Source organism: Ochotona curzoniae, unplaced genomic scaffold, assembly GCF_017591425.1.
Source record: "Ochotona curzoniae isolate NIBS_2020 unplaced genomic scaffold, NIBS_Ocur_1.0 contig_2404, whole genome shotgun sequence".
Lineage (NCBI taxonomy): Eukaryota > Metazoa > Chordata > Mammalia > Lagomorpha > Ochotonidae > Ochotona > Ochotona curzoniae.
In genome coordinates, this window is record NW_024465451.1 from 3,041,197 (window position 1) to 3,056,560 (window position 15,364).

General features: G+C 44.5%; 1 protein-coding gene across 1 annotated transcript in view; it reads left to right on the forward strand.

The window, feature by feature from the left end:
• Nucleotides 1-15,364, forward strand: part of ZBTB8A (zinc finger and BTB domain containing 8A) — a 64,660-nt gene that overhangs the window by 45,767 nt on the left and 3,529 nt on the right. The window contains exons 3-4 of the mRNA XM_040974147.1: nucleotides 8,821-9,644; nucleotides 13,318-13,487. Of these exons, the coding sequence (XP_040830081.1) occupies nucleotides 8,822-9,644; nucleotides 13,318-13,487 (993 nt within the window). The 5' untranslated portion in view covers nucleotide 8,821. The remainder of the gene's footprint in view (nucleotides 1-8,820; nucleotides 9,645-13,317; nucleotides 13,488-15,364) is intronic.

Genomic DNA, 15,364 nt, shown 5'->3' on the forward strand with positions numbered 1-15,364 from the left:
TGCGATGGGTCACGCTGAAGCCAGGAGCTGAGAATCCGGTCTGAGTTTCCACATGGGTGATAGCAACCCCACTCCTTGAGCCTCTCCGGGGCGTGCAGCAGCAGGAAGCTGGAATCCCTGGTGGAGCTGGGACATACTCGCAGGCACACTGATAGGGGATGCTGGGATCCCAAGCAGCATGTTGTCCATGACACCAAATGCCTGCCCCTGACTTACCATGTTAATTGTGCTGTCTGTGTCATCCCTTCCTACTTTATCTGGCAATTTGTTTGTTTATTTTTTCCAAACAAGCAAAAAAGCATGAAAAATAAACAGGAAAAAAGCACCTCTTATATAAACTTTTCACTCTCGACCCCCACTGTCTGTTATAACCACCTTATCAATGCTCCCTTTACCTTCAAAGAAAAACTCTTGGAAAAGAGTTATATGTACTTGCTGTGATTTCTGCTCACCCATTTAGCCAGTGGTCCCCAAACCTGCCTTTCCACATAGGCGTTGCACACACACATACTCACACAGAGTGATAAAACAGTAGCCAGCCGCTAGTCCTCCTTTTATGGAAACACGTGCAATTGATGAGCCCCTCTTCCCTGAAACACTGTTTCTTTCTTCTCTTTCTGTCTCTCCTCTGAAGTACCTTGGCTTGCTCTTCCTCAGCTCCACGACCTTCCAGTGTGACAGTGCTAGAGGCTTCTCTGGGATCGCCCATGTTCACTGGCTTAATCCTGATGCTGACAGCTCCCAGCCTGGACTGCTTTCCCACTGCACTCATGAATCCAGCTGTACATGCTTTCTCTTCCTGAATGAATAGCAGGACGCATACATGGCACCTGTCCAAAATCAAGTTCCAGATGTCAGTTCCTCTCCCAGGCTGCTTTCAGGCCATACAGGATGACTCTGTTATGCCAGCACCCACGAGCACTGAAGTCATCCTTGGTGGATCTTGCTCTTCTCCTTGCTGTCCATGTGTTATCCGGTTGTAGTTCTTGGTGTGTGCTACTTACCTTTTCCCCTTAAGCTCCTTAAATTCCTCGTCCTGTCATGAAATATATCTGCCCTTTCAAAACCAAAGAGTGTAACCCTAAGAATTCATCTGCCAGCGTGGAGGTATTTCACATCGGGGAAGAGGACTTGCGCTGCCCTTGACATGGTCGGCTGATGGAGTCACTGTGCACAGCTCTCAGGCCTTCCTTTCAGGCACCTGCCCAGGAGCTGCTCCCGCCACTCATCTGCCAATCAGGAGAAGATAACATTCCACTTTACATCTAATGTGACCCTCCCACTCACTGTCAACTCCAATTAGGGGCCTGTTGAAAGAATTCACACACAGGGACTAGTGTTTGAGACATCAACAGAACTAATGCTCACTTTCAACTTCTGCAAATTGCATGAGGAAACAAATTGTCATTGCAGCTGAAACTAGAAAAAGGGCCATGCTTCCCCTTACAGAATTAACATTTTACTAAGCTTTTAAGAGTGGAGTTAAAATGATTATGCAGCACTTGATGGCAGAAAAAGAACTGACAATGACTTGGACGTGCTTTCAGAGTTAGATTTTCAAGAAAAAATTGCATTAATAGATAAAAATAAGCCACAAAATCTAGACTCTTCAAAAATGACTGTATCTCTCCATCAGGATTTGCTGGTTAAAAGTAAAAAGAAAATGAACTCTAACTGGCTTAAGCAATAGAGCAAATTGGCTCAAGTAACTGAAAGATACAAGGACAGATATAGATTATGGTGAGGTTGGGTGTAGGGCTTGGGATCGTAACATGTACTTGTTTTGCAAACACAGCTTTGGGCCAGGTGCAGTAGCCTAGTGGCTAAAGTCCTCACCTTGCATGCCTGGGATTCTCTATGGGCGCCGATTTGTATCCCGGCTGCCTCACTGCCCTTCCAGTCCCCTACTTGTGACCTGGGAAAACAACAGAGGATGCCCAAGGTTTGGGGACCCTGCACCCATGTGGGAGACCCAGAAAAAGCTCCTGGCTTTGGATCGGCTCAGCTCCGGCCACTGCGGCTACTTGGGGAAGGAATCAGTGAATGAAAGATCTTTCTCTCTGTCTTTCACTTTGTAAATCTGCCCTTCCAATAAAAATAAATCCTAACAAAAAAAATCATAAAATTCTAATATGAGAGCCCATGTTAATGATTAATCTACTCCAATTACAAACTTAGGTCTTATATTAAAAAAGAAGAAAGAAAGAAAAGAAAGCTTTTCAAGAAGACAATCAAGTGTGTTCCTTTATATGTAGTCTATGTCTGCTGTTGCCCCACAGTGCCAAGGTGGAGTGACACAAGGATTGAGTTGTGTAATGATGAAAGAGTCTTCTGGCCCACTGAGCCTAAAATAATTCCCATCTGGCACTTCATAGGAAGAAAAAATAATTTTTAAAAGACCGACTCTTACTCTAGGGAGCAAAATGCCACCAGTAGGATCTGGGTTATCTCTTGGCATTGCTTTCCTTTGCATTGGTCTTATCTTGTAGATGCCTTCCTTGTGGGGAAAGGACATCAACAACCGCCCCAAGCTTCCATCTTCACATCTGTGGCCCCATCCCAGCTGTTGCTGCTATTTGAGGAATGAAGGAGGGATTGAAATCAATTTTGGCTTTGCTTTCAGTCTCTCAACCTCTGCCTCTCTCTCTCTTTTCCTATGCCTTCCAAATAAATAAAGCTTTTATAAAAAGTACATAAAATTTGTGTGTGTGTGAGAGAGAGAGAGAGAGAGAAAGAGAGAGAGAAGCAGGCACAGTGGTTAAGACGCTGTTGGGATGCCTACATCTGATATCAAAGTGCCTGGTTCCAGTCCTGGCTCCTCTTCTTGTGATCTGTCTTTCTGCTAATACACCTGGGAGGCAGTCAGCGATAATGTAAGTACTTAAGTACTTGGTCCCTTTACCCTTGTGGAAGACCCAGACTGATTTCTGGGTTCTTGACTTCAGCTTGGGCCAGCCCCAGCTGTGATGGGTATTTGGGAAGTGAACCAGCAAATGGCAGATCTTTCTCTCCCTATCTCTCTGCCTTTAAAAAAAAAAAAAAAAAGGAGTGGGGATATTATGGTATAGCAGTTTTAGGCCACAACCTGAGATATTCTGTATTGAACACATCCTATTTTGGACTGCCAGTTCAAGTCTAGCTCCATTGCCTCTGGTCCAGCGTCCTACTAGGGCACCTAGAAAAGCATCAGGAAGGAGATCTTCCATCTCCTGGTTTATTCCCCAAATGCCCATAGCAGCTGGACCTAGAACACGCTGAAGCTAGGAACCAGAAACTCCCCCATGTGAATTACAGGGGCTCAACACTTGCACTGCTATTTGCTGCCTCACAGGAGTGGAATTTTAACAAGGCATAAGATATGAGTGTCCCAAGTAGTGACTTAAAGTGCTGTGGCAAACATCTGCTCCAATAATATGCCATTTTGACCTATTATTATGGATTGAATTTCCGCTGCCACCAAGATATATTGAAGTCCTGATCTATAGCAATTTATGTGGAAATAGGGTCATTGTAGATGTAATTACTTAAAATGAGATCATACTGGGATGGGGCGCTCCTTTATCCATTTGACTGTTGGTCTTGTAAGAGGATAATGTGAAAATATAGGAGAGACACTTCACACACTGTAGTCAGCTTAGGTTTCTACCCTCTTCATGCCATTACCGTGTCACTCTGGGGACTAATCTGCACAAATCTGAGAGTGAGGGGGTAAACCATATTCAAACTATGGAAACGAGGAATAAACATGTAGAAAATTTAGCACTTATTTTTGATTATCAGTCATTTACCAAATTGGAAACACAAGACTGCCAAACTCACACTAAATATTCTTTAAATTTTTTTTTTGTAGTTTTATTTATTTTACTTGAGAGAATTATGGAGCAGGGGGAGACAGAGAGAGAGAGATCTTGTAGGTACTGGTTCACTCTTCAAATGGTTGCAACAGCCAGAGTTGAGCTGATCCAGTGCTGGGAGACAGGAGCTTCTTCTGGGTCTACCACGTGGGTGCAGATGCCCAAAGACTTAATCTGTCTTCTTTTGCTTGTCCAGGCCATAAGAAAAGGAGCAGGGTGGGACGTGGAGCAGCCAGGACTTGAACTGGTACCCACATGGGCTGCCAGCACAGCAGGCATATTAGCTTGCTATACCACCATGCTAGTGCCCATTATTCAATTTTTTTGAAAATTATATTTCTATGAAAGCCAAAGTGACAGAGCGAGCTCCCCAAATCCTTGCAGTGGCAGGAATTGTTCTAGTCAAAAGCCAGAACCAGGAACTCAGACTCAGTCCATGTAGGTGACAGGGTCTCAACTCTATGGGAGCCACCACCTGCTGCCTCCCATGTTGTATCTCAGTAGGAGGCTGGAATCAGGTGCAAAGCCTGCTTTCTCAGGCGCATTGGCAGGGAGCTGGATCAGAAGTGGAACAGCTGGGACTCCAACCAATGCTCATATTGAATGCCACTATAACAGGTTGCAGCTTAACTGGCTGCACCACTAGGCCAAACCCTAAATATCATTCTTCATTGAGAAATGTTTTTTAAAGATTTTAAAATGTATTTTAAGGTGAGTTGTAGAGAAGGAAAGGCAGAAAAAATGAGAGAAATCTTCTATCTACTGGTTAATTTCTCAAATGACTGCAATAACCAGACCTGTGTCTAGCTGAGCCAGGAGCCCAGAGCTTCTTCCAGGTCTCTCATGTGGTGTAGGGCACAAGAATTTAGTCTATCCTCCAGTGCTTTCCTGAAATTTTAGCAGGGTTTCTATTTAGCCACTAACACTTACTATCATGTTTATTCTACATTTTGTAGGTGGTCCTAAGCCTATGTGTTAGGACAAATACAAGAAATGCTTTGTAGAAATAGGTGAAATGCGGGCAGCACTGTGACAAGGCAAAGTTACAGAGAGAGAAAGAAAGACACAGGGATCTTCTATCCACTGGTTCATTCTCCAAATGGCTGTAACAGCCGGAACTGGGCTGCTGCTAATACAGGAGCCAGGAGCTTCTCCAGGCCTCCCATGTGAGTTTAAGGTCCAATGACTTGGTTCATCCTCCACGGCTTTCCCAGGCACATTAACGGGGAGCTGGATCAGAAATGAAGCAGTCGGGATTCAAACTGGCATCCATATGGGATACCAACACTGTAGGGGATATTTAGCCTGCTATGCCATTGCACCTGCTCCTGCAGTGTGACTTTTTACATTTCTTTCCTTCCTTCTTTCCTTCCTTCCTTCTTCTTTCCTTCCTTCCTCCCTCCCTCCCTCTCAAGATTTATTTATTTTTATTGGAAAGGCAAATTTACAGAGAAGGAAATACAGAGAGATACACTGGTTCCCTCCCCAGCGGCTGCAACAACTGGTGCTGAGCTAATTCAAAACCAGGAGCCAGGAGCTTCTTCCAGGTCTCCTACATGCAGATGCAGGGTCCCAAGGCTTTGGGCCATCCTCTGCTGCTTTCCCAAGCCTTCAGCAGGGAGCTGGATGGGACATGGACCAGCCAGGACACAAACTGGCACCCATAATTGGTCCGACTGCATACAAGGTGAGGATTTAGGATTTAGGCACTAAGTCATCGTACCAGGCCCTTAACTTGGCTTGGGGAGTGAATCAGCGGATGGAGGATCTTCCTCTCTGCCTTTCCTCCTCTGTATATCTGACTTTCCAATAAAATAAATCTTTTTTTTTTTAAAGCAAAGTACAGATTGGGAGAAATTATTTGCAAGGCAGTTAAGTTACAAAGGATTAATAACTAAGATATTGAAGGATTCCTATGAGTCAATAAGAAAAATCACCACTGTTAAATTAAATGGAAAGATGTTTCCCCTTCCTTTGGTTCTAGATTTGACTATTTTTTTTTAATTTGTAGAACATTGTAGACACGACTATACGCCAATTCTAAGCCTAAGCTGTATAAAATCTCACATATGCAAATTTCCGCTTGGTCTTTTGCACTTTTATCATTGTCACTGGAAGAAATTGTCCAGCTAGACAGCTGATGCTGGAGAAAGTTGGGAGACATATATAACACAATGACCTCAGACAAACAGCCCTATGTCCAGTCCGAATTAGCTGACGCCTAGATATGTTGAGTGGGCTCCGGCAGGATTTAACCAGAGCTGCCCTGACAAGTCCATCCTAATTCAGGCCATCCGCAGGCATGTGAACTAAATAGATGCTGATTATTGCATAGCACTGTTTTTGTCGTTAGTTCTGCAGTATTAGCTAACAATATCATAGTGAGCAAGCAGTGTACCAAATCGTGGTCAGGATACATCAAGACTTGTTGTAAAACTACCACTTGCAACATTAATATTCCTTATCAGAGTGCGGGTTTGTGTCCTGGCTGTTCTGCTTCCACTCCAGATCCCTACCAATGCACGGGAAAGGCAGCAAAAGACAGCTCAAGTGCTTAGACCCCTGCCAGCCGTGTAGGAGACCAGGACTGGCGTTCCTGCTTCTTGCTTTGACCTGGACTGGCCCTCACTGTTACAACCATCTGGGTAGTGAATCAGTGGATGGAAGACCCTTTCTCTCTCTGTCACTCTGACTCTCAGATAAATAAATGTTTCAAAACAAAACAATGAGACTGGGTGGGATACACAACAGTCTTTTCTATCACTCCCATTGGGAATCAGAGGCTTGGGGACATTCCAACACTGAGGGGTTAGGACAATGGAAAAAGCCAGTCTAAGAAACAGGGAAGGAGTGGTCAGTGAGATAGGAGGAAAACCACAAAGGGTTGGTGGCCCGGCAGTCCAGTGAAGAAAGCAGTTAACTGTGTCAATAAAATGAGGACACAGAAATGGCCATTGGCAGCAGGACTGGCACAAATGCCTAACTGGCTAATCCTCCACCTCCAACCACCCGCATCCCATGGGGCATCAGTTCATGTCCCAGCTGTCCACTTCCAGTCCAGCTCCCTGCATATGGCCTGGAAAAGCAGTGTAGGGTTGCTCAAGTACTGGGACCCTGCACTCATATAGGAGACCTGAAGAAAACTCCTGGTTCCTGGCTTCAGGTCAGCTCAGCTCTGACCATTGTGGCCATTTGGGGAATGAACTAGTGAATGGAAGATCTTTTCATCTCTCCTTTTCTTTGTTTTTGTTTTTAAGATTTATTTTATTTTATTGGAAAGTCAGATATACAGAGAGGAGGAGAGACAGAGAGGAAGATCTTTCATCCGATGTTTCACTCCCCAAGTGAGCGCAATGGACGATGCTATGCCGATCCAAAGCCAGGATCCAGGAACCTCCTTCCGGGTATCCCACACGGGTGCAGGGTTCCAAGGCTTTGGGCCGTCCTCGACTGCTTTCCCAGGCCACAAGCAGGGAGCTGGAAGGGAAGTGGAGCTGCTGGGATTAGAACCGGCGCCCACATGGGATCCCAGTGCGTGCAAGGCGAGGACTTTAGCCACTAGGCCACGCTGCCGGGCCCTCTCCTTTTCTTTGTAAAACTACCTTGCCAATAAAAAAAAAAAAACTAAATCTTAAAAAAAAAAAGACCACTGGCTTTGACAACATGGGAGTTACTAATAACTTTTGAAGGAATGATTTTGATGATCAAGACAGTATATAGAAAGCACAAAACAAATCTGTCTATAAATTCTATATAAAGGAGCAGAGAAAACAGTAGCCACAGACACATGTAAAAAAAGGGGGGAAGTTTTGTTTTGTTTTTTAAGACAGTATATATTAGGTGTCATGTTTGTGTGACATTGGAAGCAATCCACTTTGTATGAAGAGGAGAATGCTTTTGAAGGCAGGATAGCCATAGCTTCTGTCCTGCCTGTTTCGGATTCCAAGAACATAGCATCCCTAGTGGGCAGTTTTACATTTACTCTAGGAGTACCAGCAGTGCAGAATGAATTTCTGTTAGATTTACAGCGTGGGCAGGTAGATTAAATAAATTTGAACTCTGGCATCTCATAAGACACAGTGTTGGATTTGAACATCTTCCATGGACTGTCTCCCCACGCAAGGCCCTGCAAAGACAAACTTTCCTCCTTTTTCAGGTGTGAACAAGCAAGGTAACAATCCCTTTTCCCTAAAGTTTCATTCCCTAGTGGCTCCCAGCTTCCGTCCTCGTAGCCTGGGGCTTGCTGTGGATGAAAATCTGCTCAGCACCATCCCTGGCCACGTGCCTGTGCTGGCTGTTGCAGCTCAGCTCCCTTTCCACTGACATCTTGGGATCTCCTGGTTTTCCTTGCGAGCCCAACCATACATTTTTCAGTTTGGCTCTAGTTTCCCAGCATCTCTAGGGATGCTGTGCCAGGAGAGTTTCTATATCATCTATACCCTCACTTTGTTGGAAGCAGAAATCCACCGTGCCCCCCCCCAGCCTCACTGTTCACCTGCTAATTCCTGCTCACTTTCGAGGTTTCAGCTTAAATGTTACATTTCAGAGAGGTATTCTCTATCTCCTTCCCAGTCTGAATGAATTTACTCTTTCCCACCCTTTTTCTCACTTAGCTGCTGTCGTCATAAGTTGATATGAATGCTATTGTAAGACCTAATAGCCCCTCTAGCTTAAACTATGTGAAAGTCAAAGTCAAAAGTTTTAGTTCAAACAAATGGCAGGCCTGATTGGTTGAAGCTGCTCAATGAGGCTTGCTGACTATTTCCTACAACATGGCATTAAATAGCATCATGAAACTTGCTGCCTAATGCGTCCTGGGGACTGTGTTCTCCTGCGAGAATACACAGAGGTGTAAGGCGATGGCCCCTGGACAAGGGTGAGAATCATAATTGTTGCGGAACCTCGTTTGCTCCTTAGGAAAGCGTTGTTTCTGCCTGTGGTAAAACCCGTGTCTTTCCCTTTTCAGGATGGAGATCTCCTCGCACCAGTCTCACCTCCTGCAGCAGCTGAATGAGCAGCGCAGACAGGATGTGTTTTGTGACTGCAACATCCTCGTGGAAGGGAAAGTCTTCAAAGCTCATCGCAACGTGCTGTTTGCCAGCAGCGGCTATTTCAAGATGCTGCTTTCTCAGAACTCCAAGGAGACGAGCCAGCCGACCACCGCCACCTTCCAGGCCTTCTCCCCAGACACTTTCACGGTCATCCTGGACTTCGTCTATTCGGGCAGATTGTCTCTTACAGGGCAGAACGTCATAGAGGTGATGTCGGCCGCCAGCTTCCTTCAGATGACCGACGTCATTAGTGTGTGCAAGACTTTTATTAAATCTTCCCTGGACATCAGTGAGAAGGAAAAAGATCGCTATTTCAGCCTCTCAGATAAAGATGCCCAATCCAACGGCACAGAGCGGTCTTCTTTCTATAGCAGTGGCTGGCAAGAAGAAAGCACTTCTCCACACACTCATCTAACCCCAGAGCAAGGAGCAGGCACGGTAGGTGGAAAACCTTGGAGTCCGTATAATTACCACCCAGTATCCCAAAGGAATACTCAGCCACCATTGGCCAAGCATGAACAAAGGAAAGATGCCATTAAAAAGAGCAAACATTTGCGACTGTCACAGCCCTCTGACGTTGCTCATTTTAAGTCAAGCAATCAAGAAACCCGGACCTCCGATTCTGCCAGTCATGTTTCCCAGTCAGAAGAACAAGCACCAATTGATGCTGAACTGGACACTACTCCTGTTGGCTATCAGTACGGTCAAGGATCTGATGTCATATCCAGAAGTTTTTCAGGTACCTAAAAAGCCTAACACCTCTCAACCAGGTTCCACACTTCTCCACAGTGGTTGTTCAAAATGGTTTTGGCAAAATGGAATTAGAAGATAGCTAATTGAAAAGTAATTGAAAATCTATGCATAGCCCTTTCAGGGTATATTCTTTCCATGAACTTTTTAAGTAGCCATAAAATCAATCCTGGCTCAAAATACTCTCAAATTTAGATATTATCAGCAATTGAACCACGTAATTTTTTTTTAAAGATTTATTTTATTTGAAAGGCAGAGTTACAAAGAGGAAGCAGAGCGATATTTTCAGTCCACTCCATAAATGTCCACAATGGTCAGATCAAAATCAGGAGCCAGAATTTTCCTCTGGGTCTCCCACATGAGTACAGGGACCCATGGACTTGGGCCATCCTCTGCTGCTTTCCAGGCACATTAGCAGGTAGCTGGATCAAAAGTGGATCAGCTGGGCATGGTGGCACATCAAGCTACTCCTGTGTGCTGTGGCACTGGCATCTCATCTTTTGTCCTGGTTTGCGTCCCAGCTGTTCTGCTTCCCATGCAGTTTCCTGCTTGTAGCCTCAGAAAGCAGTAGAGAATGGATTAAGTCCTTGGGACCCTGTAGCCATTTGGGAGACCCAGAAGAAATTCCTGGCTCTCACCTCTGAATCAGTGCAGCTCTGACTGCTGCTGTCATTTGGGGAAGTGAACTACTGGATAGAAGATCTTTCTCTCTCTCCGTCTTTCCCTCTTTCTCTGTAAAATTTGTCTTTCAAATAAAAAATAAATTGATCTTTTTTTTTAAAAAAAAAAGAGGAGGAATTGGATCTACTGGGACTTGAGCCAGCACTGATATGGAGGCGGCAACTTAACCTGAATACCGCAACAGTGGCGATTTTTTTTTTAATTTCTGCTTTCGTAGTAAGTTTAGTTTCATAGAACTTGAACAAATTTTTGTGATTTTTTTTGTTTTGTTTTATCTTTGATGATGTTTACTTAGTTATCAGGGTGGGAAAGATTGAGAGTTAGGGAAAAGTGGGTATGATCATTCTTTCCAAATTTTCTGTTTCCTCCTTGTGTTTCTGGGGCATTTTAATTAAAAACAACAACGGATAAATGTAACAACAGTCAAAATAACAGAGTCCTGGGTCTGGCACAGTATTCTAGCAGCTAAAGTCCTCACCTTGCACGCACCAGGATCCCATACGGGCGCTGGATCATATCCTGGCTGTTCCATTTCCCTTCCAGCTTCCTGCTTGTGGCCTGGGAAAGGAGATGAGGACGGCCCAAAGCCTGTGGCCACTTGGAGAATAAACCAGTAGATGGAAGATCTATCTTTCTGTCTCTCCTCTCTGTAAATTTGACTTTGCAATAAAAATAAATAAATCTATAATAATAATAGTAATAATAGAGTACTGAAGCTCAAGATCCATGATTTTCCGAACCTCTGTGTGTGGGTGATTGGATACTCATAAGAGTTTAGAGCTCTTTTCTAAATGGTCCAATGTAAAACACATGTATTTGCATCTTAGTTTTGTAAGTATTCCCTAAAGGAGAATGTTTATTGAGAAATTTAGAACCTGAAAAATGTAATAAACAATCTCTAACACTGATTCTTTAATTCTACAGTGAGCCAGTGTGCAACAATATGAGATAAGATGTTTTACTTAGGATAGTAGTAAAATGACGATGATGTAGCTTGATCATTTTAAAATAATATTGCTTGTGCGCCTGGTACAATGGCTCAGTTGGCTAATCCTGCCCTTGCAAGTGCCAGCATCCCATATGGGCTCTGGTTCATGTCCCAGCTATTCCAGCCCCCATCAAGCTTGCTTCTTGTAGCCTGGGAAAAGAGTAGAAGGTGCCCCAAGTACACGTCCTTGGGATCTTGCACCCATGTGGGTGTATTGTAGCCATTTGGGGAGTGAATAGTAGTTGAAAGATCTTTCTGTGTCTCTCCATCCTTTTTTTTTTTTTTTTAAAGATTTATCTATTTTTACTGGAAAGGCAGATATACAGAGAGAAGGAAATACAGAGGAAAATCCTCCATCTGATGTTTACTCCCCAAGTGACCACAACAGCTGGAGCTGAGCCAATCCAAAGCCAGGAGTCAGGTGCTCTTCTGGGTCTCCCACGCGGGTGCAGGGTCCCAAAGCCTTGGGCCATCCTCGACTGCTTTCCCGGGCCGCAGGCAGAGAGCTGGATGGGAAGCGGGGCTGCCGGGATTAGAACCGGCGCCCATATGGGATCCCTGGCGTGCAAGGTGAGGACCCCAACCACTGCGCCATCGTGCTGGGCCCTGCCATTCTTATTCTTAAAAAAAAAAAACAATAGTAATGCTGGTTCACTCCCCAAGTGGCCACAATGGCCAGAGCTGAGCTGACCTGAAGCCAGGAGTTCTCCTGGCTTGCACATGGGTACAGCGTCCATCCTCCACTACTTTCCCAGACCGTAAGCAGGGAGCTGGATGGAAAGCAGAGCAGCCAAGACACGAACCGGTACTTATATGGGATCCTGGTGCATGCAAGATGAGGATTTAGCCACTAGGCTATCATGCCAGGCCCGAGACCTGGCTATTCTGACCCAGCGTCCTGCTTAAGCTCCTTGGAAGCAGCAGATGATGGCCCAAGTGCTTGGGCTCTGGCCACTCGCATGGGACACCCAGTGCAGTTGCTGGCTGCAGACATCATAGCCCTGGCTGTTACAGCCGTCTGAAGGGTAAACCAAATGTCTCTTCCTCTCTGGCTTTCATTCTGTCTTTCAAATAAATTATTTTTTTCTGAATATTAATGCTTTTATGTTAGATAATATCTACAGTCTTAAAATTTAGTATTATTTTGTAAAAATACTTTTTTTTTTTTGGAAAGGCAGAGAGAAAAATCATTCATCTGCTGATTCACTCCCTAATTGGCCACAACGGCCGGGGTTGTGCTTATCTGAGCTTCTTGCAGTTCTCCCAACGGGTGCAGGGTCGCAAGGCTTTGGGCCATAAACAGGGAGCTAGACAGGAAGCTTAGCAGCTGGGACATGAACCGGCACCCACATGGGATCCTGGTTCTTTTAAGGGAGGATGCACCAATTGAGCCATTGGACTGTCCCTACTGCTTTGGGGGAACAGGTAAGTATGGAGGTCAGAATTCACCAGACTTGACATGAAAAACTAAAGTGACTGTTCTACTCCCTGGATTCACGGACAATCTTATCTTTTTTTAAATTTTTTTTATTAAAGATTTTTATTTTTATTATTTTTTCATTGGAAAGGCGGATAGACAGAGAGGAAGATCTTCCATCTGATGATTCACTCCCCAAGTGAGCGCAACGGGCCGATACTATGCTGGTCCGAAGCCAGGAGCCTCTTCCGGGTCTCCCACATGGGTGCAGGTTCCCAAAGCTTTGGGCTGTCCTCGACTGCTTTCCCAGGCCACAGGCAGGGAGCTGGAAGGGAAGCGGGGCTGCCGGGATTAGAACCGGCGCCCATATGGGATCCCGGGTGTGCAAGGCGAGGACCTTTAACCACTTGCGCCACCGCGCCGGGCCCACGGACAATCTTATCTTAAATACCTGTCTCCTCCTTTTCTCCTTCCTTACCAAAAGTGGCCAAGAATCCAGCTCCTTTTGGATTCTTCCTGTGGTTAGAGTAGTCCCTTTGAGGGTTCCAGTGACTTAACTGAACTGTCTCCTGACAGATGACCTGCCCCGGATGCGGTTCAAGTGCTCCTACTGCACTCACGTGGTCAAGCGGAAAGCAGACCTCAAGCGCCACCTTCGCTGCCACACAGGGGAGAGGCCCTATCCGTGCCAAGCTTGTGGGAAAAGATTCAGCCGGCTGGACCATCTGAGTAGCCATTTTCGAACAGTGCGTATGCAATTTGTCATCATTGCATTTCTTTAGAAACACATCCATTCATCTGCTTTAGGATAATCTAGCTTTCTGAGTGAATGCTTTTCATACGACTCTAGATACTTGCCTTGCACATAGCACATCTCATGTGTGTATTTGAATATGACATAGGTATTCTAAGTTCTCCTTTGAGAATGTGAAGTCAGGAATAGTTTCCCAATGATAAATCATTTTATGTTTCCAATTTAATTCACACAAAACCTACTGAATTCTTAGGTATTGGTCTGTTCAGAGCCTTAGCTACACAGGTTTTAGTCTAGGTCAGCATCTATTAGGAATTTTTTTTTAAGATTTTTTTATTTTCAAAGTCAGTTACAGAAAGAAAGTGTGAGACAGAGAAAGATCTCCTATCCGCTGGATCATTCTCCAGATGGCCATAGTGCCCAGAGGTGGGCCAGGCCAAAGCGGGAGCCAGGAGAATCCCCATTCCCACAGAGGTAGCAGGGCCTAAATACGTGGACCACCATCCTCTGCTTTTCCCAGACCATTAGCATAGAGCTGGATCAGAAGTGGAGCAGCAGTAGCACTCCTATGTGCTGGAGTCCAGCTGCAGCTGAGTTCGGAGCTCGAGAAGGGTGCATGAAATAGGCGTAGAAAGAAGAGAGACGGACCACTAGGATTCCATGATCATTGTGGACCATGCGAGAAGCTGTCTGCTTTATTTATACAGAAACAGTACATGGTTTTCTTTTAGGGCAATTTCACATAGCTTCAAGAAGGGGCACAATTTACAACAGCTTGAGAGGTGAGTGAGGAAGGATTCCACATTCCTTGCTTATCTCAGCTTGCCAGCTCCCACCTGCTCTCCTCAAGTCTGGGTTCTATCCTTGGCACACCTGTGACAACCAGACCCCTGCTTTGAATTATGTATGGGTTAGTAAGTCTGGGGTCTTGGTTTATGGGGATTAGGGGCCACTGGCACTAAAGGCCATTAGGCCTGCAAGCTCACACAGTTTGTTAACTAAACAAGTAAAGCATGAGATATGACAATGGAAAGAATTGTAATTAGCAGTGAGCCATGTTTACTCCATTTAAGTTTCAACTCTACAATGGGCAAGTGAATGCTTCCAAAGATAATTCTACAAATAGTTTCACTTTAAGACAGGGCGTTATCCATTCTGATGTTGCAGCCAAAAATTTCTCAGTAGATGACACATCTTATTCAGTAATATATTCCTACTACAATTCTTACTCTACAACTTATCCATCACTTAATGAGAGAAATACATCAAAAGAGAAAAAAACATAAAGATTTAAGACAAAAACTTTCAAACATTAAATCCCTCTACAACTGCAGGTTCTACAACCTCATAAATGATTAAACAATAATCAAAAGTATACATGATGTTAGTAAAATCACCCTATATTTCCTCTAGTTAAAAAATTATGAAGGCAGCCAAAGCAACTACATTTACTCTGTTCTAAAGAGTTGCAAGGACAGGCTAACCTTTAAGGTCACAGTAACTATATTTTTGCCATAGCAGGATAGCCTTTAGGGTCACAGTAACAGGATAGCTTTTAGGGTCCCAGTAGCTATATTTTTTGTCATAGCAGTTTCAGCCCATACTCTCATCACTTCCATTAGTTTGTAAAATTCTTATCAAACCATTTCCCAGAAAGCATGCTAAATGTTTGGGCCAGATTTCAGAGCAATGGGTAGGCACACAATAAGGTGTCCAGAAACAGCATGGGCTTAATTGTATTCCTGTGTGCAGTTAAAGGCCCACTCACCAAGACATTATCAGTAACATTAACTCCTAAGCTCATGTTGGTTGTAAAAGCCATCTCCCAGGAGCAAACAATGCCTCAATAGATTACAAAATTCGTAGTGG